Raw genomic sequence first — 27500 nt, 5'->3', positions numbered from 1 at the left:
TTTTTTTTGAAAAAAATCTCAGTGTAGTCAAAACAGGCTAACTTAAAAAAAATTAATCATTATGTCCCTGTTCCTCTGATGAATTTGTAGCATGCAGTGGAATTTATAAAAGTTTTTAAATTATTTCAAGCTCTTAAGTAAATTCTAAAACTCTCGGGAAATTCCACTTCATTTAGCACTTCACCTGGAGCCCAGGCCCCAATTCTGTAACGTGCTTTATACAACCTTTTGCTGTAAATACAGGAATTTGTATATGTATGTGTAGGAGGCTGCAGAATTCAAGTGGAAATTTTCCCTTAATGAGGAAGAAAGTAAGTAGTAAAGGCAATTTGAATGCAGATGTTTCCTTAGAAAATTAGGAAACCGATTTAAGTAGGGCATGGGAAAAAGTATATTGTGTCCTCCAAAAGAGGGATTTGAAAGTGCTGTTTGAAAAAGTTATTCATGCTTGGTTTTATTAAATTCATTGACTATATCAAGAGTTCTAGTAGAGTTCCACAGGGTTTTCACATGAATTAAATCATGATAAGCATTTAGCTTATTAAAATGTAATGTAAATGCATGGCATTTGTTTTCTTTTGAAATGTTAAGATTGAACTGGTTTTGAGAAACAGCACCACAAAATGACTAAGACATTGACCAAATTTGGTTTTTATATAATTTTAAGAACAGCTTACATTTAAAATTTGAAAAGAGGGAAACATAAAGTATGTAAGCTAAAAACCTTTAAAATACAAGACTAGAAATAATTTTAAATGTTAAATTATTCTGCCTCTACACGTTTGACCTTTTAAAAGACATTTGTAAAATTCTGGGTCCATTATTGGAACACTTCCCGCTGGTAACATTGTGTAGTTTGGTCTCAGGCCTTTTCCAGTTATGCTTTTGATCTGCCCTGTCTTGTAATATTTGGTTTGAAAAAGACCTGCTAAATACCCTGAAATATTTTGCCTTCTTTTTAGCCTTATGGACTGTTACAATTAAGCAGTCTGAGTAGACTTCTAGGAAGCTGGACAATTCACACAAGTAACATTTGTTTCAGTTTAACAGGGTTAAATATGCAAAATGACAGCTGATTACAGCAGGTGTTTGGTTTTTTTTAAGGCCTGAGTCTGGATAATCATCAAAATATGTCTAAATTACAAGAACTGAGACAGAGCAGATAAACAGGAAGACACAGAGGTTTGATGACATGCTGTTAGTGGTTTCTCTGTTCAGTTTTGTAAATCAAAAATAGAGCCTGAAATTCTCTACTCACGTTTCCTTGACTTCAGCATTTAGGGCAAATCGGAGTCTGATTTTTCTTCCCACGCACGTGGAATCCCGACAAATTGAGATAGAGTCATAACTGTGAATTTCTCAGCAGTCTTCATTTTCACATCAGTTTCAGACTCTTGTCAAGTTTCTGGAAATAATCCAGGAAAAGGGATAGTGAAGGTCCTAAACTATACTGCTGTGAGGAACAAATGTTTCCATTTATTTTACCAAAACAAAAACTTTGGATTTCTGGTATAGCTAAAAAAAGAAAGTAGATTCCATTGTTTGAAGATTGTTTAGCATTTTTGTCAGCTAGCGTAAGGAAAAATTAATTTGAATCAGATTTAATAATCTAATCATTTAGTCCCACACTCTAATGTGCAGTATTTGGGATTCAAATACTGTTTCTCTTTTCATTCAACTATTTTTAAATGATTGATCAATCTTTCTACCCAAATAGTTACTTTTACAATAAATAAAATTTGCCACCTTATATAACCTACTGTATATTTATCAAAGCTTCCTCTTGTGCTACATGAATCCTTTTTAAAAGCCATTTCAGCTGAACAGTAGGTGTGCCAAGTATGGTCAGAAAAGTTAGGTATTATTTATTAAACCTGTCCCAAGCGCTGGGAAGCACAAGGTGGCTGAATCTTAGATGGCTTCTTCCCCTTCAGACATTGCCCTGTGGTTACTTAAACTGTCAACCACCTCCCGCTCTGAGCTGCGACCGCTTTTATCAAAGGCAGGTTTGAAAAGTGTTGTGGATTCTTTGTTGAGAGAAGACACTTAGAGATGAGCAAAATTTATTACGAAAATGGCAGTTAAAGGGCATTAGGTCATGGCTGAGGTTGAAAAGGAAGGTGAAAGCAGGCTCTTTACCACTAATTCATACACCCCTTATTTTAGTACTTCTATAACTCTCCTTATACTTCCCTCTGTGTGAATTGGGAGAATTCCACTGAAGTCATTGCACATATGCTACCGTAAAACTCACGTGAAGGAGGAAGGACCTCAGTATCCTTTCAGTGCAGCTGGACTGAGAAATCAAAATTCTTAGTTCTCGCTGTGCAAGGTCCACCCTCCTGCAGACCAGCTCCACCAGTGGGGTGCCATGATGGGCTGGTGCCTTGTGTGAATGAACGGCCCCATCCTCAAGTGCTCTGCCACCGCCAGCTTTTGTCAACATCACTATTTTCAGACACCATGTGGAGTGCAACTTACCCAGATTGCAGGTATAGATCAACTAAAGTAGTGGTTCTTTGAATCAAAATAGGAGCTTTTGCTTCTAGAAAATGCGAATTTCTCTGAAAGGTTTCGTGCATTTGAGACCAAATGGTGTAGTGCAAAATGTTAATGATACGTAAACCAGCTGTGCATAACCAAACAGAAATGATGTCACCGGTTATAGTTGTACTGGAACACGTAGACTGTGATCACAGTATATGTAATTCATTTGGGTTGAATTTTGTTTAAACTGCAAGGCGAGGGATATTAAGCCTCTGCCTTTAATAAGCATTGTCAGATGACCGGCCGTCTAAGTACAGAGTGTTCAGAATGTATCAGGTGTGGGGATTAACGTGGTTCATAATGTCCATTGGAAGGTGAATGAGACACAAGGAGTGAATATTCCTCTCATTAAATCTAATGGGGTCATGTCAATGGCAGCTAATATATTGTGAATGAATATGTTTTATTAACATATCTAAGCAAAGCACACGTGGTAGTTGGTATAATGCTCTAGTGTATCTGCAGAACCATAGCGGCGTGCAAGTTCTAACTTCCGTTTGATTGCTACTTTAACTTTTATTCCTTTTGAATAATTACCGATTTTCCAAGTGATATTTGCACATTATTTTTCAGCCCAGATTTAGTTCTGGAAAACAAATATGTTTTCAAGAGGACAGTTTAGTGCGGGGAAATCAGCTACTTTGTGTTTGAAATTTAAAGGTTTTGATATTGTGAGGCAGCACTGTTCGTGGCTTGAAATTGGTCCCCACCTGAGAGAACAAAATGAAGACTTGAGACTGAAGTTGAAGTAATCAGAGCAAGCTTTTCAAATTACGGTAGCTTAATATTAGAGTGGCAAACAAATCACTATCTGTTACATTCGTGTAGTTCTGCAGGTGCCTGGTACCATTGTGCTAACTACAAAATGTAAGTTTTACAAGAAATTACTAAAAATGAAACTGGTGATTTCCATTTCTCTGTGTTTTATTGCGTTCTACTCTCCTGTGTGCAAAGTGATATTGCCACAGTACCTTAGAATGCTGATTGCTTACAATAATTGTCCTTCTAATTTGCCTGGAAGATGAGCTATTACTATCTTCCAAAAGGAAAGCATTGAAATACTGAGCGGATTTTAGTCAAACTAAGTTTTTCAGAAGTTTTCAGATAATCGGTCATGTGCAGATATATGGAAATGTTGTAAGGATCTCTTTACTGGCTCAGTCGGGATTTTATGCCAAACACTGAATATTAGGCTGCACTTCCTTATTGATTTAATCACAGCTACTGCAACTAGCAACTCACACTGTGTGGTTGTGTGCGTTTGTATAAACACACTGATTGATTTAGAATTAACTGAATTTAAAAATTAGAGGATTAGAGATTATAGTTACAGCGGTCGTGTCATTTACTGCAGTCTTTTTGAATGCGAGTATGCAATCAGTTGGAAGTCTGACCTCCAAATAGATAATCCAAGCTCAGACAGGCTGCCACTCATTCATCCTCTGCAACAAAGTGATCAGGTATCACTGGGACATCTCATCTCCTTAATGAAGTGATTTTGTTGCCTTTTATCTGTGTGAAGGACAAAATGTACCAGGATTTTTGTTTAATGATGGTGTCATTTTTTTCAGTGTTTAAAAAAAACCAAAACGCAGCAACATAGAAGACTCAAACAAAATACTCAGTCTACATGTTTAAATTATAAAGCTCTATACATCTGTAACATTTAGGACGATATTTAAAATCTCATGACATAAAAACATGAGGTTACATCAGTTCCCAAATAAAAGCAAATTCACAAAGACGATGCAGCGAATGCTGTACCATGCTTGGGATTTGAAATACTTTTATTGCAGCTTTTTTTTAATTCAAAAGTCTGATTTGTTTCAAATACATGCCAGGGAGTTTCTGAATACAGTTTGCAAGAGGCTTTACTTGTTTTCCAGGATATTCCCAATGCATCCGCGAGCATACTCCTGATCTTGCTCTCCAGCAGAACATGCAGATGGGAAGGCTGTGTGACATACTGGGTATGTTATGCGCTCTTGGCTGCCTATTTTTTGATTGTTATTTTCCCATAGTTGTGAGTAATAGAGAATGACCGATGAGGACTTTCTTTTTGTATTAATGTTAACTGTAGAGAAAATATAAGCTGAGAAGTAATTTATCTGCTATGGCATTTGCCTCTGTCCACATTATTCATAGGAAGAACATGCTGATTCTTTCTTACTCTGTGATAAGGTAAAGCAGCCTCATCCTGTGGCATGCTGAGCACCACAAACGATCAAAAGTGTTTAGTGTTCTACAAAATTAGGTAGCTAATTCTGCTAGTATTCATTCAGGCTCATACGGAGAGAAAGATGTGCTAGAAAAGAGCAAGCCCTTATTTAAACCTTTTTTTTTTTAAATTGGTAAACAAGGGAAAAAGCATACATTAGAAAGTTTTTCCTAGAATGACAGTCCTCTTAAGCAAAGCTGTGAAGAATATTATTTGTCAATGACCAGCTTCATTGGCTCCCTGGAATGACATACTTTACATGATTCATGTATATTTCAGTATCATTATTATTTTATAAATGCCATTTAGTAAGTTTGTGACAAAAATATATTAGATCCAGAAATTTACAGTTGCCTAAAATAATAATGTAATTGCCTTATATATATTATCTTGGTACTAATCTTGTTTTTCCACAGTACGGTTTTATTTTTTCATTTTTTTAACATAGATTTTTTTTTTTTTGTCTTTAAAAAGATAGTTAGAAACCTGAAGGGACAAAGTCAACACATTATACAGGCATTCTTTATCACTTTAAAACCTGTGAACATCGAAATTGGTTCTACCATTAAATGTAAAGTAGAACATGAGTAAGACACAAACTAGTTAAATGTTAACTAAATTATTAATTAGTTCAGAAGCTTTACCTGTGCCTGGCAAAGGGCTTTGGTATTTACCATATTGGCTTTTTCTTTAGAATACCAGAGGATTTCCTTGCTTGTTATGACCTGCTATTAGCTAACCTGTCTCTGGAGCCTCACTGTGTCCAAAGCAGACTTGTATATCTCTTTCTAGGGCAGCAGTAGGAGTAGTAAAATGTCTTGCAGCATTTTATTCAACAAATTCACTTGAGCTTGTCGATTTTTGACAGTGCAGTCCTTTCAGCATTACAGCTGACATTAGTGAGTCTTTTTGTACCCTAGCTGGTAAATTTTCAGGCACATTTTGCAAGTCTGAGTAAATGCATAAAAGCAACAGAGTATTAACTAACAGTTCTAATGAACTGTTCTCTTAATTATTTTAAAAACCTGTATGGTAATGAACTGTATTATGTAAAGGCTCTGTCGGGGCTGGTTGTTGAATGCTGTACTACTAAAATGCTTCAGTTGAGATTCTGACCTTACATTTGTAATGTGGGTTGTTTGCCTGTAGCAGTACGGCGAAACAAAGTGAATGAGTGGGATATCTTATTCCGTTATAACGTTAGGCTCGGGGTTTCCTTAGTCCAACACTTGCTTTGCTTCTGATTCATTCATATGTACTAGCAGTTGTCCCTGACACTTTACAGGCTCTTGTTCCTGTGCCCAGTAAAGACAATGAAAGACTTCCTACTGATTTCAGCAAAAATCTAGGAGTGCTTTTTGGCAGTGTATTCTATTGATGTTGCAAGGCCCGTTAATTCATTAGCTCCTCTATTAACATTAATATTTTAGAGGAGCGGAGTAGTTAGAATTTTCCAAAACGGCATGTATTAAAGACTTCCACTTTCTCACCTCTAAGTGTTTGTGTATACACTGTCTTTCAGCCCAAGTTGTTTTACTTGCAGAAAAACAGATTTTCACACTGTGGTATTTAACTAGCTAATCTGCACACTCACATGCTCAGCAATAGTTATTAATGGTATCCTACCATGAGCTTTTATGTGGACAGGACGAGAATAGGAACAGGCCGTGCAAAATCCAGGCAGCATATGAAATTGCAATTTCATCAGCTTTCTAAACTTAATAGCTCAGTTTTATAATTTACTGAAGTTAATGGGATATTTTTTTAAAGCAGCGCGCAATTCCCATTGATGTTAATGTGAGTCGCGCATATAAATCCCCCTGCAACACTTTCAAAATTCTGCCCCCAATATGTTCTGCAGATTGAATTCTGAAAACTAGCTATTTCTTTGGGTTGCTGACCTGTCTTCAGAGAAATGCTGAAGCACAGAAAAAGCAGTTAAACCACTAAGATTTGGGAATTAAAGATCTCATTTTTATTTCCAGTTCTCTTTTAGGGAAGTTGTTTGTTAGCAAATGCTCAGGAATTATCAGATTGCTGTTCTGAATGGAGTCTACCTTTCTCCCAATAACGAACATTGTGCCCCTTTGTTTTAGATGCCAACGTGGACGTCATCTACATCTGCCCCCTTCATCTGAGTGAGGAGTTACTGCAGTATTACAATAAACTCCTGGGTCTGCAGGCAGCTGTTAGATCTGGGAACCCTGAGGACATGGGTGACCTGCAGGACAGGTTCAAAATTCTCACCCCTCAAGCTATAAACAGCTTCCCTGTGAGTTTGTCTTCTAATTACTACAGCTTGAGGGATGCAGTAAAATTAAATTGGAAATTTTATAACTTGTAACGCTCTGGTACACATCAGTGAAATATTATTGCAAGTTTAAGGGCTTTACTGATTAGACTACTAGTTAGAGCATTGGAAATAAATATCCCGGTTTAGCTTTATAGACTTAGTTGAGATAGTCCTATATTGGCTATTTGTAGACCACTGTCCCTTCTTACTATATGCTTGGGACTGGGAACTTGATAGATTTATATCTCTAAGCAAATCGTAGCAATAAACCATTCTTATTACTCAGGCTTTATCTCTGGGTAGCCCAATATTCAATCATTCATGTGTTTGTAGTATTTCTTGCAATTAAAACCAATGTAGAACTTCTTAAAGAACAGAACGTAAAACAACTTAGGGTAGGTAACACAGAAAGATTAGTTCCAAACCTGCCAAGTCAGTTTCAAATCCATGTGCTGAAACATGGTCTAAAAAGAGACCTTAATGAATGTACACTATGTACAGTGTTTCTGAAAATATCGCAGTGCGGTGAAGACTCTTTACAGTGGAGAATAATTTTATATTGTAAATACGAAGTCCACACTGTCTTAGCTGAGATTTGATTTTTATGAAACTTTGTGGTACATTTATACCTCCAGGGTCTATGCTTGAAGCCCTGCTCCCATTTTTGATATATGTTAATAACCATCTTCTAGTTATTTTGTTGAACAAGTATTTGTTATACCATATATTGATTGAAACCGATGGCTTCAGAAGGTAAAGGAGCTTTTTATAATGTGTAGATGGGGTGGTTTTCAAATTTAGTTCTATAGTAGCGTACTGTTCAGCAAAACACTTGCGTATATTTATGAATCCTTTTCTGTTGAAATAGTTTGAAAATGCCTATGTGAGAAAGGTGCTTAGCTCTTTTGCTGTGTAGGGAGGGACCCCTGAGTCACAGCTGTCTGATAGTTCTGCCATAGTTAAAATAAATTCTGTATGTGTTTTGTTTGGAGAAAGGCATCAGGATGATATTTGTGGTTTTAGGAGCTGGCTTTTCTGTAGTATTGTCCTTTTATCTGAATACTGGAAACCTACAAGAATCACAGCTGCCTGTGCTGGGCCTTCACCTTGTAAAGTAAAATTATTGGGATGGTAAATCCTTGAGAAATACCAATGATATATTTTTTTCTTTTTAAATTGCACTTTGACAATTGTAGCTGTTTTTTCTCTGCATACTGGGTTATTTTTCCAGTACTAACTGCCAAATAATGTAAAGCAGGTTGTTTTCAGGCATGCATCTCTTGCGTATAGCCTTCGCTCTTCTGATTTCTATTGAAATATTCCAAGCAAAGTTTCTTGTCTAGATGAAGAGCAAACAGCTTTGTGAAAATTTATTGTGCAGGTATGATTCACTGGGATGAGTTACATGCTCTGATGTAGGGAGGTAACCTTAGTTACAAGGGCTACACAGTTCTTTACTGGCTGTGGATCGTGCTGCTCGCCCAGTTGTGGAATGCTGAGAAGTGTATTAGTGCCAAGTGCCAGCAGAAAGAATGGGCAATCACAGGTTTTACGCGATACCAGGTTGAGGTATGTACCCTTCAGTGTGGTGCACCTGTTTATATGCAAAATCCTCAAACTACCTTGTTTTCATTAAACGTATGTTCTTTCCTATCTGTTAACTAATGTGTCCAAGAACTCTCTCTTGTGTGGAGAAGAATCTGTACTCATAACTGATCCTGGTCCTCCATTGGCTTCAGTGACTGTGGATTTAGCTGTCTCTCTGGCTCTGTAAGGGTTAGAGCTTTATAGGTTCCTAAAAGCATCTCTCTCTTGGGTTATTTAATACAAAGCTTTTGTTGTACCTGATGTATTTAAATTTATTCCTAATATATGAAAGTGTGGCTTGAAGGCCACCTTAGCAGGGCCCTTTGAGCAATTCTGGAAGCACAAACCAGCCTTGCCCAGTTTCCTAGCTATTTTGATGGAACTGGATGGAAAGAAAATCTGTGGAACAGACACCTAGATGCAGATAGCCCTGTGTTCCTTGGCGTCTGCAGGGAGGAAGCAGAGGGAGACTGGGAGAAAGGGGTGTCCATATACCATTGTCCTTAAGCATTGGCCAGCTATTGAATGACCTCTTGTGACTTGGTGCATCCAGGTGTGACGTGAAACACTTCTAAGAAAGGGTTACACTACCCTGTTTCCCTGCGAGCAGCGTATCAAAACAGCATCAGGGGAGCTTTGTGCATCATTGTGAGGCTGATGCCAAGGTTGGCTTCTCTGATCTTGAGAAGTTTAAAAAAATAAATCAACAGGCTTGAGAACCAAGAACTAACCTTTTGGTTAACCTTCTAACCACTATTCTGTGCAGTCGTGCTGGAATTCTGAGGATTCCTCAGTTCTGCTTTTACCTGCTTTCACTCGCACTACTATATATCATGGCAGCTATACCACTCTCAAAGCAGGAATGAACTAGATTTTACAGCCTGTTTCCTGCACTCCTTAATTAACTGTAAAATCCATTATTGAGAGACACAAAGCAAATCTCGTCCCTACATCACCACTCGTGGCCCCAGGGAGCAAGTGACCGGGGCTGGAAATTGATCCTGTTCTCTACATGGCAGAACTCTGCCACGAGACCAGCAGAACGGGCCGTCTCCCTGCTTTTATACCGGAGCTCAAGAGAAAGGAAATAAATGAATCAGAACTTTAAGAATCTCTGTTTTAAAATTGACAGAAGGAAAAAGACTCCAGACTTGCTGCTTGTTCTCTTTGCCCTTATACTTCTGCGACTCCCTTTTTCCTACTAGAACTTTGAAGAGTATCTCATTACTCTGCCTTACATCCTCACTGTCCTTCCAGTATGTCTGACTCTTTACGGAGAGACTTGGGTGCTTTTAGGAGCTGTGTGTTTGGTGTGAGAAAGCACTGACAATTGACAAAAGGGGATTCCTTTTGTCCACTTCCAGGATCTCCCCCACCTCCTTATCCACCATCATTCCCATACAAGTGTGGGAAAACAGGATTTACACTTCAGTCCCTGTGAAGGAGCATCCAGGACTTTGAAGGAAAATATTCTGGGTTGTTCAGCCCTGGAAATCTCTAGCAAATCCAGTATTTATGCTATCCTGGAAAGGAATACTTTGCTGACTAGGGCCTAAATTAGATGAAATCTTAATGTGATGATTTTCTTCTTTTTATGATTATGATTTGTTTACGGCAATCTATTGCAGTGGATGTCTCTTGTACCATTTCTGCATGATGTCTGTCCCTATCTGTCTCAACCTCAGTGCACCTCTGTCTAAACCCAATTATCTTTCCAAAGGTAATCTGCAGGCAACGCATAGGATATGTTGTAGAAAATATTTTTGTGGTTTCACCTGCCATGACTAGTAGGCTTAGTTTAAATTTAAAGGTTATAGCACCTGTCATGAATGGTTTGTTCAGCAATAGATCTTTTTTAGGAGAAATGAAAAATTCCTTCCAAAAAGTTGAAACCCCTGTATTTCAAACAACAAAAATATTACCCTCTCCTTGAGTACTCTGCAGTTGTGTTTGCAGTAGCTATCAGAACTACTGTGTAATGGAAATGTATATCCCCAGTAATTTAATGTGATCAGTGAAAGCTTTTGTAAATCAAAGTGTTTTATTCTCAGAGAATCACTTAAAAATACTGCTGAACTGTATGGTGAAATACATTCCCTGCTATAGGAGTTTTTCTTCATTTTTGTATTGATTTTTAGGAGCTTTAGAGTTAAACCATGCCAGAAGTGTTGCTGAGATGAATCACTATTATCCAAAGGCCACCAGCCTCTCTGCCGACTGACAGAAGGATAATTCCGCACGGATCAAATAAATACAGATGTGTAGTAATTAGTTCTATTCCCAGTGAGCCCATTTCCAACACACTAAAGATGTGCACGATTATGGAGCCTCACCCCAACAGCTTTTATCAATTTAAACTGCTAAGCTACAGGATAGGTCATAACCCAGCCTGCTATTAATAATGTATTTATTGTGTGCAACATTATAAATTAGGTTCATGCAATAGAAAAGAACACCTTTTAACAAGAATAATGTTATCTTTACACAGAAGCATCGCATGTGCCTAGCCACTCAGCTGAAGTACAGTCCCAAGACAATCAAAAGAATAAAAAATCTTATCCAGAACAGAGATGCCTACATTATTGGAGGGGTTCCCCACAAAGATGATTTAGCAGTGGCTGACATGCTAAATGTGCCTATATTAGGCTCAGTGCCAGAAGTGGCTCATCTCTATAGTAGCAAGTCTGGAAGTAAACGAATTTTTACCAGTGCTCGTGTGCCAACCCCTCCTGGAGAATCTGACATCTACACCTATGAGCAGGTAAGCAGGATGTGGTCTGGGATGTGTCAACATGCAGATACCTGTTTTCACTTGATAGGATGCAAACTTTGTACGATTGCAATGACTGTATTGATTCAACCCTAGCTGGGTTTGATTAAGTCATGCATGAGGCTGTGTTCTTTTTGGCTCTGTCTGACCAATTAAAGGCAATTGGTATCCTGCTCAGGAAGTAATACAATTGTTCTGGTATTCTTCATATTCTTTCTTGAGAGTATCTAAGGGTGTTTGGTCCGGTTATTTCAAACAGTTTGTATTGCTGCTCCATGGATGAAGTCATGGCCTCAATGAGATTAATAGGAGTTTTACCAGTGACTGAAAATAAAACAGGGATTTCTCGGAAACTAAGTATTTGATGAAGGAAAAATTTCTTCCACTTAGGAAGTCAGCCTGTTCAAATTGAGGTTCAAATTGAGCATATGTGCAACCAGAGTTTTACCTTGTACCTGGCTTATCATTGCTAATTTCACCTGTCCTTGTTAGCATGACCAGTAAGAAAAGAACAAAATATTACTAAAATTACAAGGCAGAAGAATTTTCTGTACTGTGTTCAGTTTACATATGTTTATTTTGCATTCAGTATCAGTATTTCATTCTAGAAGCTGATTATTTTGCAATTTGCAATGATATGTCTAAGTACAATCTATACTGATTTTTTTTTAAAAAAAATATTTTCATGGTAGTTCTACATCTCATACAGGAAATCAATCAGTGCCATGGTTTGTATGTATTCCTACTTCTTAGAGGGGGTTTTCACGTTGCTTTACTTTTTATGAATTACCTTTAACACTGAAAACCATGCACAAATATACTGCATCTTCTATAGCAGATGAAAAAAATATATGATCAGTCATCTGAAAAACAAATGTTTGATTTATTGTTAAATAATTTATGTGAATCTAATATTTTTGATTCATACTACAGTGTTGTGGAAGTTCTACTTCTGCTGTTTGCTTGTATGAAATATTGACATTTTAAGTTAAATAATCAAAGCAAGGTGACGCTATGGTAAAGCACAATTCAATTTTCACTTAAAGACAGAACATAATTCTTTATGACTGGTACAGTCCTTACAATATTATTGATCCTTTTCATTACTGTAGGGGAGTCATCAAGAAAAACACATTTATGCGATTCTCAAAAGCCACAAATAATAGTATCTGGAACACACATGTAATTGTATTTGAGGTCAACGTTAAAAACAATAAAAAGTCCCAAAAATTACTCTGTAAAAATGTAGAAGGCTCTAGCCAATTCAACAAGATCTCATACTACTTTTACTAAGTTCAAAGGCATTTGCAGTTTGTAAGAAGCTAATTGCATCCTACACCAGCTGGGCAAAAGGCATTTTAAAGCTATTTAAATCTGTGTACATACACAAATAAATAATTAGCATTTTTTAAAACTTGCCTGGTAACTCCTTCATACATTTATAACCATATAATGTACTCTCCAGTAGGAAAATTTCACAGATGTTTTGGCTGGTGTTAGAATCTGGCACAACTGTTTCTCAGATTTTGCAAATAGCGTAGTCCATCCCATGTTGTTCTCTGTCACAAACGTTTATTAAGCAGTACCGATTATCCAAAACTTCAGATCATGATCAGACAGAAAAAGCCGGGACAGGCAAATTTGTCTCTGCAGAATACAGCTTCACCAACTGCCAAAGGTGCTCAGTTGCTGTTTGGTAGTCTGCAGAACTGGACTCAAGTACAGGCTGAAGACCGTAGATTCTTCATCAAAAAGCATTCAAGGTTGCTTTCGCTACGTATCCGAGATAGCTGTAACAACACAAACATCTCTAAGAAAAAGAAACCATATTTAGATAATAAATGTCAAGTCCAAATATCTGAGAACTGGAAGTCTGAATTGAGGAACAATTTGATGTTGTCATAATGCAAGATGTCTTGATGTCGTTGCTCCGCAGATGATTGGTGTCCTCAGCCAGCTGATCATTGACAACATGGAGGTGCGGCGTTGGTTGTTTAAAGTGAATGATGAATCTGGAGGAAACGGCACTGCCTATTGTGATATTATTTCGCATTTGAAATGCTACCAGTGGGTTCAAAAGGAATGTCAGAGACACAGCGCTGAAAGATGGAGTCAGCGGTGGGCACGTGTAAGTAGTGAAGGAGCAGGGTGTCGTGTTTGTTGTCATGGCCTCTTCATACTTCACTGGGGTTCTTCCTCACAGTAAATCTTTTCCCTGAGCTTTCATTTTAAGACATTGTTAAGAGTTGATATTACAGAGACCAGACTAGCTTGTACAAAGTAATAGGTAACAGGAATTCAGGTAAAACATTTAAATATTCCAAAATATGAATGAATGCCTTTCATCCAACTGTGGAGTAAGTTGGATGTCGTAACACTTCATTCATGCTCAATAATGTGCAAATTTTACACAGTGTTTTTTATCCAAAGTGAGAACATGTATAAATGGAAGTACATAGGCAGCAGACCCTTACGTCTACAGAGAAACTTGGAATTACTGAAACAAAAGTGTTGGACTAATGTAGTTGAACAGTACTAATCAATTTGAAATCACATACAAACCGATTACTTTTTAATCTGGTTTTCTAAGGATTATTTTTTCTGTACATTTTTTGTCACTAATAACTTTTAAACACGTTAGCAATTTTCAGCTGTAAAAGACAGAACACTCGAGGTCTCGGAAATTATTAGACTCCTGTATTACAGTGGGTGTTTAGGTAAGGAGAGAGCTCCTATAAATACTTAACAGAGGGAAACAGTATAGCATGAACTCATGCAGTAGTAGATTCCTAAGAATCCACATGATTGAGACAGGCTGTAAGATGATACGTTTTAACCCCAGCAAAATCCATATGAAACTAGACTTCATTAGTTCTGGCAGTCAGAGAACTATTTGTAGTTTAAATATTCATTGGTATTTAAATGTGGTAATTTCAATAAGCATTTGATATTTCTGTATATGGTGCCAAATTCATTCCTAATGTAATGGTTTTAAAGCCAGAAGGAATGTACCCAGAAAGAATTGTTTAATTTACATAAACTACTCATTATAGCGCTTTTGATTTTTTTTTTAATTCAATCAAAACTGTTTTGAAATTTTTGTTTGATTGAATTATATTGTATATTAAAATTTCAAATTGTGCTGATTACAGTTCTGTTGCATTTGACAACTACAAAATAATTCCACATTACAAAATAGAGCTTATTGTATAAGGCTGAAGAGCTAATTTCTCTGATCTGCTAAAGATCCCTCACTCTGCGCAAGTCAAGCAGTACGAAGTAGGGCACTGGTGAGCCACCCCAGAGGAAGCATTATCTTGCCACTGAGCTCTCGAGGACATAAACCTGACAATATGTCCGGGTCCTGCTCCCACCATCTGAGTCGGTGGGGCAGAAGACATGACTCACCAAGTCTAGTTCTTTGCTGGTGTAAGTTCCCTATGTAAGTGGTGTTACCTAGTGTTAGTATTAGTGTCTCTATTTCTGTGCCTTTTTAATTCTTTCATGGCTAAGTGACTCTGTGTAAAGGACGTAGTGGTAACTGGCTTTCTTTGGCTTCCCTTTTATACTGTGTTTACGTTGAGCTTTGATGCAACCAGGAATGAAGCCGTTAGAAACCCTTAAACATAAACACTTGTTGGAAGTTGGAAAATATATAGAGAATAATGTATTTGAGCTCATTTCCTAAAGTCAACAGGAAAGCTTCCATAAATCCAGACCAGTATTGAAGTGGGCTTTGGCAAAGTGTGAAACTTGCTGCCATTTCGAACATCTTGTTTGAATATGTGTGTTCAAATTTTTCTGCCTTCTGAGTTTAGCTCTCTTTTGTAGAACGGGAGACCTTTTTTATATATAATGAATTGCAGTCTCCGCTGAGTATTACTATTGAGAGCAGAGGATTAAAATCATCCTTTGTTAAGGAATACCATTGTAATGATACACATTTAAACATCAAAGCGTTAGTTTATGAGCACAGGCATGCTTTAATGTCCTATTACAGTGTGTAGACCTGTTTCTTTTGATAATGAAGACATTGTGTCATCGGCACAGGCTGCCACATACAAAACGTATGCTGGCAGGTTATTAAAAAATTCAGCTTCTTGATGAAAGACTATCCTGCAGGCTAAGAGTACAGTGAAAAGACTCTCCATTCTGGTAGAATTATTAGAAATGAGAATATGACTGTAAGCACTAAATTATGTTAATACTTACAAATAGCATCATTTGCATAGCAGTTTAAGACACGATACCCAGATTTTCCTCATTGGTATGTAGTAGGCAACAGATTAAAAATAATGTAGTTTGTGAGTTTGAACTGTGTAAAAATCTATTCCATCTAAAAATGAGACTGATTTTACATTCCTCATTTCAAACACAACATTGGGCAAACAAAAATGCGGGAAAGGATTATCGATGTATTTTACCTTGTTAACTTAATGCAGCATCTGAGTTATCTGAACAATTATTTTGCAACTGCATAAAGGGTAGAATTCACAAACTATGCCGAATGTCTCTGTAAGGCCTTCATCCTTCTGTGCGCTGCTGAAGTCTGTCAGCACATAAAGAATTTCATCCCGAGGCCCAGATTCTAATGATATTCAATATCAAGAGAACTGCTGCCTCCCTGAGTGCACATTTGGCGATTGTGGCATTTCTGGAGACATTCTCCAGTGTAAAAAAGAGTATCGGGATCTGGTCCACTTACCTGCAAAAACACCAGTAAGTACTGAGACACCTTAGGAGTTTAATTGTCTCTTGCAAGGAGAATGACGCTTGGAGGGAGCAAATAAATTCACAGATTTTTAGCCATTTAACATACGAGTCGTGTGTGCTGTGTGAAATGCTCTTACGCCATTCTGTCCTGATTTTCCAATCTATTTTCTGTACCCATTCACGCTTCAGTTAGTCTGTGCATAGCAAAAAATGTGGTTCTGCTACTACTGGAGTAGTAGATAATTGTGTGAGGGCCTGTTTGGAATATCTAGAGAAAGATATCCATAAGGCTTATTAATATATGATATTCCAAAGTATGCTAAGAAGCTGGATATCTCACTCCTGTTGAAAGTCAGCTGTTCAGTTTTTGGAAAATCTCACCTATGCTTATATGGACCCTTGCTGGGACACTGTGTAAATTCATGGAAGAGTAAACTATTAACTATTATTGGTGACGCAGTCTCTGGCTTAGAGGGATTCTGAGCTGCGGACTGTTGGAGGCTGGGAGAGTATCTGGGGAATGGATATGCCTGCTCTGGTTTCATGATTTCCTGGGCATCCACTTGTGACCACTGCCAGAAACAAGTTTCGGGGCTAAGGAGAGCTTTTACAGCCACACTTTCATGACCTTCAAGAAAGATGCTCAGGTGCTCGCTCAGAATTCAAGCTGGAGATTGGTGGAAAAGTGGTCTACAAAGTATATTTGGTGCCTTTTGTTTGTTTTTGAACCGACACCACGCTGTCAAAGTCTGCGGTGCCTCCGGGTCTCTGACTCTGACTCTTGGGATTCAAATTGCCACCTCAAACTCTCAGAACACTTGCCAGTCCTCTTCCCTTCTAGAGGAAAGATAATATCACCTTCCTGTTAGAGTTGCCGTTTTTCTTCTTTTAACAGTCCTACATAAAATAATACAGGTATGTGCAGAGATAGCTTCATCTTGTATAACTATAGAACTCTAAATAGTATCTAAATCCGTAGATTAAATTACTAGTCAAGTTAATTTTAGAATTATCTGTTACTACACTGTGACTCTTAATTAACCCCAGGACCAGCAACATGATGTGAGTTTACCTAGCAGCAATCCTAAAGATAACAAAGATCAGACTGAAGACAAAAAAAGGGGTAAGTGTGGAGATAAAGAAAAGAGTTGAAAATAAAAGAATAGAACAAGACAAAAAAAACAAACAACAAATATCTCTCAATAAGCCATTATAATTGGCCATAGCTATACAACCATTTCAAAACTCTCCATTAAATATCTGCTGTAGAAGAAAAAAGCTATTTAATGCGCTTGGGCAGCCTACTGTTTTAAATATTAGAGGGTTTGAATCTTACTGCCTCCAGTTGTGTCACAGTATTTTGTCACAGTTTCTTTTCCTTATAGGCTATGTCTTGGTTAATTCACTAAAATGTGTAAGAGGAAATCAAAATCTTTTTAAAAGGTGACAAATGCAGAAAGTCCAGCTTTCAGTCCGAGTTGCATAAAGCAGTGTTCAGATACTAGTTGCTGGATTTTGCACTGATTGCTATTGGAAAATTACAATTTCAGAGGCCAAGATACAATGCTGCAAAATGCCGCTGTTCCTTTAAATCTTTGTGGTCAACTGTCAGAAGTCCTGTAATAAGTAATTAGATAAATTTTGTGATTATCTGAAAACCAGGAATAGTGGTGAGGTTTTTGACTGGTTATAATGAATTGCATTCATTATAAGAAACATGAAGCTTACATACCACATCTTGTTTCTTTGCTTGATGGCAAGAATTCAGAGTAAAGAGCATATGTTTATAAGCAGATCAAAATAAAACCAACCATAGTACTGTCAGAGGCGTAATTTTAGAAACATGGCGTTGTCAGCATAGCGTCATTTCTGACCGCCTTTGAACACAGCATAGCTTCCAAACGTTGGTTTTTTTCCTTTCTGCTGCCCATTCTCATTTCCACCACTCCAATCGCCTTTTGTAACGCCACCAGCTTCGTTCTAGGGCAATACTGCAAATATTGCTGAAACCAGAATAAATTGCAAGCAGTTGAATTGGTCTCAGTCTAACACCTGAAGTCTACCGAGTGGATTCTTAAGCAAGTAATCTTTGCCGCTGCTCTTATTGCGCGCATGCAATTGCAGGTGTGGTAATTCTTTCAGCCTGAAGAGGGCCGGAAACTCTGACAGAAGATGCATTTACAGCATTTTGACAGGCTTTTAAAATTTCTTCTAACCGATAAGATGTCTAATAGAAAAAGAACCCAAAGAGTTAAGGAAGAACTTGATTACTGATAAAGCAATAGAGTTGCGGGTCGTTTCCTAGTATGGGCATTGCTTTTTCAACAATATATCCTGACTTGTTTAAATATTCACTGTATCTGCAAACAGTCTGCAGTGCTCTTATTCAGCTTATTAATACATCTGTGTAGCTGCCGTAGTGGTGTTTCAGGTGATTCTTAAACTCGAAGTCAAATAAAGCATGATAATTGTATCCCTCGGTTAAATTAAAGCCATGATATCCATTCCTAGGACTTGCAATAATCAGATATGCAAGCTGTTGGTTTGCATGTCCTATTGATTTAATATGCTTCTAATCAGTACATAAAGCTATAGGCCTGCAGTGTTAATTTTTCATATGCTTACAAAGTACCCTTTGATTTTCTGTCACGCGTTAATTACAGCGTTTTGCCATTAAATAGGAAGCTTTGTGTAAACTAATTACTAGGTAATCATTGTCTACCGCAAGCGTGCTGTTTGTACCTTTTATTTTATTCTAAAAATGCACAGATCTCGCAGTCTGGAACCACTATACCTTCCAGCCATTAGCTCTCACTAATTCATAGCATTATTGTGTTAAGATTGTAGGAGTTGTAATTGTTGTGGTATCAGTGCTGTTAATTACCGGAGTAAACAGTTGAAATGGTGCCAAGGTCTATTGTACAAGGCAGAGGAAAGGAGGTTTAAATGTTACTTCCACCATCTGGGGACTGGAGTAGAGGCAAATGCTAGAAAACAGCAGTGAGGCAATATCAGAACTTCAGCTCCAGGGTTTGAGGCCATATGGATCCAGAATATTTTGAATCAATTGAATTTAAGTGCCAGTTTGTGGCAATAACAGCGTGGAAGGAGAAGATAAAGCAAGAGCGCTAAAGAAATCGGAAATCCGTTAATGTTATCGCATCCAATAAAATGCCTGCTCGGATTATTTTAAAAATGTTTATTTTGCTAAAATCCTAAAAGTAACACATAGGCAACTCTAAGAATAAAAGAAGTTTAGCTGTGTGTTGTTTGTGAAACATAACACGGGTTTTGTCTTGACAATTCCTTTAACATCGCAGCTCAGCAATTTAGATCAAATTCCTGGGAAGTGACTGTGGATTATCTATACGATGTCTTTTTTTCTCTTTGAAATCACATTTTTGGAATCATTAGAATCCTTCCTTTAGAGATACAAGCCAGAAAGGAGGGCAAGCAAACAAAAGTGAACAAAAGGTACAGAGATTGAAATAGAGAAAAACAAATTCATTAGGAAAATATGATTAATTTGAGGGGATTTGAATTGATTGTGCATTTACAGAGATCTCATTAAAATGAAGAAAAGAGGCATTCGAATATTACTCAGCTCATTTTATATGAGGATTAACATCCAAATGTCCTGAACTTACAAATGCTGCATTTGAAATACACATAGCATTTATTAATTTTTTTAAAGAGAGATTTTTGGAGATTATGACAATTGTGTTACGTTTTCTTTGCTCTGAAGGTGTAGGTATGGGGAACCTTAAAAAACGAAGGCTGCAACCTAGCAAAAGACATGGTTTTATGCATAAAATAGCAATGCATGTGGAGGTTGCTTTTTTTTTATTTATTAAAAAAGCAAACTATTTAATAAAATTGTCCTAATCTCAAATTAACATGCTGTGCATAAACATGCAGAATAATTTGACAAGATCATAGAGCTTTCAAGATCCTCTTTCTGTCTGATTTTTGGTAGCACAGGCTGTAGTGATTTTGTATTTAATTCCCCCGCATATATTGTTTTCCGAGATGACATCTACGAAAAGGGATCTCGCAGCATATTGCCGTTGCCAGTTTAGGAGTGTTGGGAGGAAATAGAAAGGATCTCTCTTTCTAAACAATCCTGGTTTATTTATTTTTTATTGGTCTGTTAGCAGATGTTGAAGTAGTTCAGGGCACAATGTAAACATGTGCTTTTCAATGGAGGTATGGTAAATAGCAAAGCAGACAATGAAACAACCCATTGGGAGGGGTTTTTTGAACTAGGCCAGTGGGGGTTTTTTTCTTTTTTTTTTTGTGTGTGTGTGTGTATGTAGTTGAATTTAGAATTAAAAGAAGTGCTTGATCTTTATATATTGAAATCCTCAGCGTGCAGAGTGACAGCATGAGCCAGAAGAGAAAACCATGGCCCCATGTGGTGTGAAAAAAGGAACAGCAGTTTAAGTGCTGGAAAGTTGAAAGAGAACTAACCTTCTTGTTCTTGTAGTCAAGGAAAGTGGCTGTTTTGTGCTTTTGTATTGAAGCATAGCATATGTGCCTCAGTTTGACAAAAAGCCTCTTGAGTCAAAGCAACCCTAGTCCTGTGTGCTGATCCAAAGCGAAGGCCGTGATAATGAGGGACGGGCTCTCAGGAAGCAGTGAGTAGATAATACTACATAAGTGGAGAATTCTGTGTGCTGTTTTCGCCATTCTACTTAATGCAAGTCGCAGCCACGGTGAATCGCTTGCCATACAGCTGAAATGGGCCATTAGCTATCAGGGAAAATTGTCTTTGCTACTTTCAGCAGATGGAGCAAATATTTTACAAAGCAATTTTACATACGAAAAACATTTGTGTTACTTGGTAATGATGGCTGTTTTACATGATGTTACCTTCTATCAGAACATACTTTTCCAGCTCATGGAAGGCAAAATTGGCACTTTTTAATTTTAAAATTTGCAGTTAACAATTAAATGCCTGGGCTTTAAATCAGGCTGCAAACTTTTAAGTAGATAAGGGTATTCAGTGTATCACTTCCAAAAACATTTCCATTTTTATAAACCTTTCAAACTGTTTTCTTCAGCGTGGGAGCTTGTGGTTCTGGCTGGCGTGTACCTGTCTGAATTAGAAAAAATCTCAAATCGGTTTAATTTGCAACATAGGAAATATTGAAAGTTATTTGGACAGTCAGCAGTCGCTAGACTCTTCCAATGTTGCCACGTTTGCTGGTGTCGCTGAGAACATAAGAATAAGCCAGGCTGGACCGCTTCACATCAAGGCAGCTGGAATAAGTTATCATAGCTCCACTGATCCCAATATAAAGGATATACTGCATAAATGGTATGACTTGTCATGGCGCCATTGAAGTGGCATAAATTGCTATAGCTTCATTGACTTCAGCAGAGATGTGGCACTTTGTATCGCTGAGGATCTGTCAGCTGATTTTATTCTCTCTGGCCCAGTCAGCTTTACTTATTTGGAGTTACTTTCTCCACTCTATTTGCTTGCAAGGTCTAAATAATTCCCTTTCAATCTGATTTTTAGCTAAAAAGCCCTAGGTCTTTCTCATGCATTCTGCTGTGCAACCTCTTTCTGTCCTCAGGTCTTTCTTCCTATTTCTAAGTCTATTTCTTCTTTCTATTTATTTACTTATCTTTTCAACAGGCTTTTCTTTGCTGACTGACCTGTCTCGAGCAGATTTCCTACCAGTGCCTTCAACATAGGCCACATTCGGTCCTAATTTTTTGTTGCAAGTGCCATTCTGAGAAAGCCCTTCAAAACTCAGCTTGCAGAAGGATGAGAAATTATTTTATATTTAGGGGTAAAGGGTATAATTTTTTTTATGCTTATTTATTGTTATAAAAAGGTACAAAACAGATGTGGCTAGATTTTAAAGATTTCTACACGATGTAAACAGTACTTGGGCTGCTCCTTTTTTCCTGGTGCTAAGAAACATCAGCTGAAAGATTGGAACAAATGCTCCTGTTTCCATTGAGCCTATGATTCGGAATTGTTTTGGGCCACATCAAGAGATAAAACGTTGGTAAGCTCTGCTGGAGATACCGTCCAATTTAAATGAAATTAGCCTACCGAGCGCTGATCCTTTTAAAAGGTTTGACTTCGTGAGTGAATGTTGGATCCGAGCTTGAATTCGCCTACTAAAACTCCCTCTAATCAGGATTATTGCCTTTTTAGAGCTTACAGTTGCAAAAAACCTTCAACTAGAATTCCAGGTGCTGATCCTTAAAAAGCAGTTGCCCGACTCCCTTCTGTGAACACCGTATCTACGCCTTACTTGTTAAAAGCACTGTGTTATGTTGGGTTTGAATCTCACGGGAACATTTTTCAGATTTTCTTGCATTACTTATTTCTTTAAAAGCCCCTGTCTTCTTTCTGTAAGGTGACTGGTTTGGATGCACACGTCCTTCCCAGCCAGCGAGTACGAACTGTGAGATGCGCCTGAGCCGGGCACCGTGCGTCCGCGTTGCCCTAACGGACCTTCTGGGTTCGTCCTCTGTTCAACTCCACTTCAAGTGCTATTTGAGCTCATTTAAGCAGCACTAGCTCTGTTGAGGAAGTATCACACCAGTCTTGCCTGTCTAATGTCCATCGTATGGACAGAGAGTAGTAGTGTATGATGTTACTATATGTAGAGGTGAGGTGAACGGAGAGTCTGTGTCCTACTGGCCGTCTCCATTTGTGAGCCAGCTAAGTGTGCCCGTCGATGCGCTTCAAAGTTTGGAAGTTCTGCTTGCTTTCGCACCCACTTCAGGGAGGTTTCTTTCACAGCCACGTGTGACCCTCGAAAACAACTCTGTCTAAAAGGAGATACAGCTATCCCCAGCACTGTTCCATGGAGCTGGCGTGACTGCCCTCGTGTCCCTCGGAATTGTTGCAATGGAAAATTGTGTCCCAGTTGACATGCCCATGGTTTAATTTTTACTTATATGAGCTTGGTCACCGCAGTCTCCAATGCTTCTACACATCCAGCAGGGATTATTGGGTTTTCTCCCAGTAATTTATCAAAGGCTTTCAGGCAGCCGTTGCATACCTCTTCTTTTGTTTGTTTGCTTTTGTATTTCTGTTTGAATCACGCAATACCCAAAATCATTGGATCTCAGGGAGGAGACTGTGTGACAGAGGCATCGCTGAACGCACTGACAGGTACAAACCGATTTGTAGGTCAGCAGCTCCATGACATCCATCGTGGCTCAGATCCTCTCTCCAAAGCTGCGTTTATTTTCACTGTGCAATGAACCACCTCATCTTGGGAGTTCTTGGCTTAGCAATATTTCAACGCAAATACAAGTCAAGATAAGGCCAACTGCTGTTTGCTCACTGCTCTGTTGTTTTAGTCAGCTGAGCTGTCAAAAACCTAAATTCCTCATTACGGATTTTAAGGAAATGAGCAGTGTAAAGCTGGAATCTGGGTAAATTCTGAATTTGGATCTCGTGGTTTATGTGCTCCTTTGTTTTAGCCATCAGGTTAAGGTCGTGCTGCTTAATGTGTTGATATACCGACTAAATCAATTTTTTAGCAATTTTTCTGAGATGTTAAAAGTCAACAACATACTTTTCTTCTTCATATGTGAAAGGAGCCCATATGGCCCAGATCAGTATCATTATCTAAGCACCTCAATATTTTTAAGGCCTTTTTTTCTCAATTCCATGTGAAGTAAGGAGGGCAGTTGTCCCCGTTTCATGGCTAGACAGCTGAGGCACAGACAGAGAGTCACTTCCCCGAAGTCTCAGACAGACTGTGTTGAGGAACAAGATATATCTAGGTGTCCTATACGCAAAGTTGATACTCTAATCGTTGGCCCATCCTCCTCATTCTGGTAGATAAATCACACTAAGCTGATTTTTTAATTTGTATTTTTGGTTACGTCACATCATATGCTTCATGACAAAGCCCATCTCTTCAAACCCACCAGTCTAGAAAAACAGATTTTTTATTTTTTTTTTCCTATTCTTAGATGTTAGCCATAAGGTTTTATCATGTTGCTCCAGAGCTCAAGATAATATGACTGTGGCTTAGGACATTGCCAAGATCAGAGGACGGTTGGTCATCTTCTGAAGCACGGGAGGCTGAAGAGAGAGGATGTAAAACAGAAGCAAAGAGACCCAGGGGAAGCGGGCGAACGCTTATGAAGCGGCAAGAAAAGGAGCCTGAAGCAATAGAGTCAGGGTCCTTGCACTTTATATGCTTGTGTACTTCTGGGACAGTTTTGAACAGTAAAAGCAATGCAGTTAGTTTCTGTATTTAATGGGGTTGGTTTGTGTGTGTGATAATATAGTAAAGAATTTGGAACTAGGAAAAAGCTAGTTTATCTCCTACGGTATGGCTAATCAAACTGTACCAAAGATAGAGGCACAAATACACTTGTGAAGTTATGTTCCAGATTGGAGAGTGTAAAAGGATATCTCCTGCTTTGGAAGCGCTTTTGGTTCGTTATTCCTCCTTTTTTTTTTTAATAACTAAATGGTGTTTGGGTTAATAGAACAGCTTAAAGATAGACTCAGTAGAGCTATTTCTGGCATATGTGACTATTTCGATATGCTCAGTTTCAAAATATAAACATTGTAGAAGTTATTGACTGCTGGTATTGATCCCTAAGCAGTTACCAAGTGCTTAGCATTTTCAGTTGCCAGATCAAATTATTGATATAAATTATAATGAAATAGATGCTATACTGAAAGCGGGGGGATTGTCTTTCAGAGGCCAGTTTTCAATAGGAGGGAAGAGTAGCAAGTAGAAAAATTAAAAAAGGCTTCCTGACTGTGGGTAAACAGTAACCACATTTTTTTTTTTTTTTTTTGCCTGTTGGAGGCCTGGTTTTTAATCACCCCACAAGCAGTTTTCATTTCTGTAGTAAAATTGCTTGTGGTTCTATTTAATTTGTTTCTGCAGGAGCCAGCTTTGGTGAAGATCTCCCAGGAGCTGCCGGGCCTTTTAGCACAGCACGTACAGCCAGTCAATGAGAAACGATTCCCTACATGGGAAAAATTCCTCCAAACATTTCTTAGTCAAGGTAAATAAGACTGCAAAGTTGCTGTTAAGTGTTATAAGGAGTAATTATACCATATTGTATCCCATATTCTTGTTAATCTTGGGCCCATTTAAATATTTGTCTCCTTTTATTTCTCCATTATGCCTCAAATGTTCATTTACAAATGAATTATAGGCAACTATTCTATCATTCCTATGTCCTATCTGAGCATTTAACCTATATGAATCCCAGATTACCTTTCTCGCGTGATTCTGAATCAATAAACACCAACTCCTTAGTCCTGGATTACTGTACTGGAGGCCATCACATTCCACAAAGGGCTTTAGGGAATGCCAGCATGGGAGTTTGCACATAGGTAAATGTGAGAATATGTCATCTTTGTTAGGTGTTGGTGAGCAAACATCTGCGAGACTCGCTTTTCCCTCCCGTCGGACCAGAAAGGGAGCTCTATGTAAACTCTGGGTACACATACGTTGCATAAAGTGAAATGTGCTCATAACCTTTAACTGGCGTGGAGAAGAGCTGAGCTTTCTCCCCAGCTTTTGCCTTCCAGGCAGGCGGTGTCGGCACTGAGGATCAGTAATGCAATGCCGTATTGTCCCTCACAGTACATCGGCACAGGCTCCTTGTTAGACCATTGCTGTGCTCTTTCTTGCCCTCCAACCAAAGGAATGTGAACGAGTTCCAATCTGATAGCTGGAGAGTTTTGCTCGCGCGGTGCCGAGTCCTCAGCAGGGCTTCCTGCATTAAACCCGCTCATGGCACCTTTGGAGAGAAGCTGGCCAGTACCCAACTGGACTGGAGCTCAGAAGTGAGCCGGGGTTTGTCCATGAGAGGCAGTGCAGAGATAACCCTTGTCTAACCACTGCAGATCATCGTATGCGGGAGTGTGAGTGGGCTCTGCATGGACATGTTAACATCCTATATTTGTATGCCGAATTTTGGATGGAAAAGATCCAGTGTTTGTGGTTGGGTAGTAAATTTGTGGTGATTGTGCCCTGCCATCGTTTTGCGTTATATATAATGGATATATACGTTTCATACATTTCTTTATCTGTGGAAGAGACGATGATTCAAAGCTTTGGAAGTATTTTGTGGAAAAATAATGCCAGTTAACATATATAGGACCAATTTTTATTACATATTAGTTTATCCTAACTAAATTACTGATGGCATTATATGCAGTAAAAAGACAAATCCGGAATGCCAACCAGTTTTCTTTGTGATTTTGCTACGGACAACCTTGCTAGAAGTTGTCATGTACAAACCTTCCCATCTACACACCAAGTTCCTCCTGTGGATGAATACCAAAAGGCGCAGACTGTTTATCTCAGGCCCTCCTATGGATGGGGATCTCCGAGATAAGCTCACAGTGGCAGATACCACTCCATTGCATTTCACTGCTATTCTGTGCCTGACATTTAGCTGGGCTGTAGGACAGCCCCGACTTCGTTCATGCTACCTAAGAGCGTATTTCTCCTGCCAGACCTGTGACATACCCGGTTTGGAACTGCTTGCAAAGCATCTGCAGCTCAAAAGCCTCTGGTTGAACTGTACAGTGCTACAGTAGATGAGATATCTTCTTTCTCCTCTAAGAGATTCATGGGTTCTAGCTATGCTGCTCACATTACATTTATTTACTTACTGTATCTCCATAGCAGTCCTCCCTGCAATGTCTGAGCACAATAGGAGCTGGATGGTTTCATTCTGTGCCCTCTGAAGAGCATCACATGTGAATTTGATTACTAGCTTAACAGCTAATTCATTTCTTACTAGGTGGTGTGATAGAAGCCTTCCCGCTCTCAGAAAATGTCACAAACCTCACGGTGGATATGCTGATAGAGCCAACAGGCAAGATAAAAATAGTGTCATCTGGAGACCAGCTCCATGCTGACGGTCCTTTGCGGTCATCTGGCACTACCATTCCACAACGTTCTGTTGATCCAGCAGTTCTCAATTCGCTCTGCTTAAAAATTGGAGAAACCTGTAAATCTAAAGGAGTGCTTGGTTACTTCTCAGTTGATTTTGTGACTTTTATCCATCCACAAACCACGGAACAGCAGGTGAGTGGGGCGGATGTGTTACTTGACACTGACCCCTTGAGATCAAGAAATGTCTACTTGATTCCAGCCGAGATCAGCAGAAAGCTTTGGCCTTTTGAACAAACTTTATTTCTAAGCCGTAAGGCACATGGAGGGAAGTTGTTGCTATTCTCATAAGCACGTGGTTATTCTAATGATAGCATAAATTTTAGACCTGCTCTGCCAGGTGGACCTGAGGAACCTTTTTCATCAGCCTGAAGAGTAACAAACCAGCAAAGGCTGTAGGGCTGCTTTTAAAGCTGAGTGATAAGAAAATATTTTCATTTCTTCTAATGACTT

General features: G+C 38.5%; 1 protein-coding gene across 1 annotated transcript in view; it reads left to right on the top strand.

The window, feature by feature from the left end:
* IQCH (IQ motif containing H) overlaps positions 1-27500 on the top strand; it is a 70971-nt gene that overhangs the window by 22114 nt on the left and 21357 nt on the right. Inside the window, exons 11-16 of the mRNA XM_009887291.1 lie at positions 4434-4517; positions 6862-7037; positions 11134-11406; positions 13352-13543; positions 25020-25140; positions 26896-27182. Coding sequence (XP_009885593.1) covers positions 4434-4517; positions 6862-7037; positions 11134-11406; positions 13352-13543; positions 25020-25140; positions 26896-27182 — 1133 coding nt within the window. The remainder of the gene's footprint in view (positions 1-4433; positions 4518-6861; positions 7038-11133; positions 11407-13351; positions 13544-25019; positions 25141-26895; positions 27183-27500) is intronic.

This window comes from Charadrius vociferus, unplaced genomic scaffold, assembly GCF_000708025.1.
Source record: "Charadrius vociferus isolate BGI_N301 unplaced genomic scaffold, ASM70802v2 scaffold190, whole genome shotgun sequence".
NCBI classification, from domain to species: Eukaryota; Metazoa; Chordata; class Aves; order Charadriiformes; family Charadriidae; genus Charadrius; species Charadrius vociferus.
The sequence above is the reverse complement of the archived record's forward strand: the minus strand, read 5'-3'. Positions and strand labels throughout refer to the sequence as shown.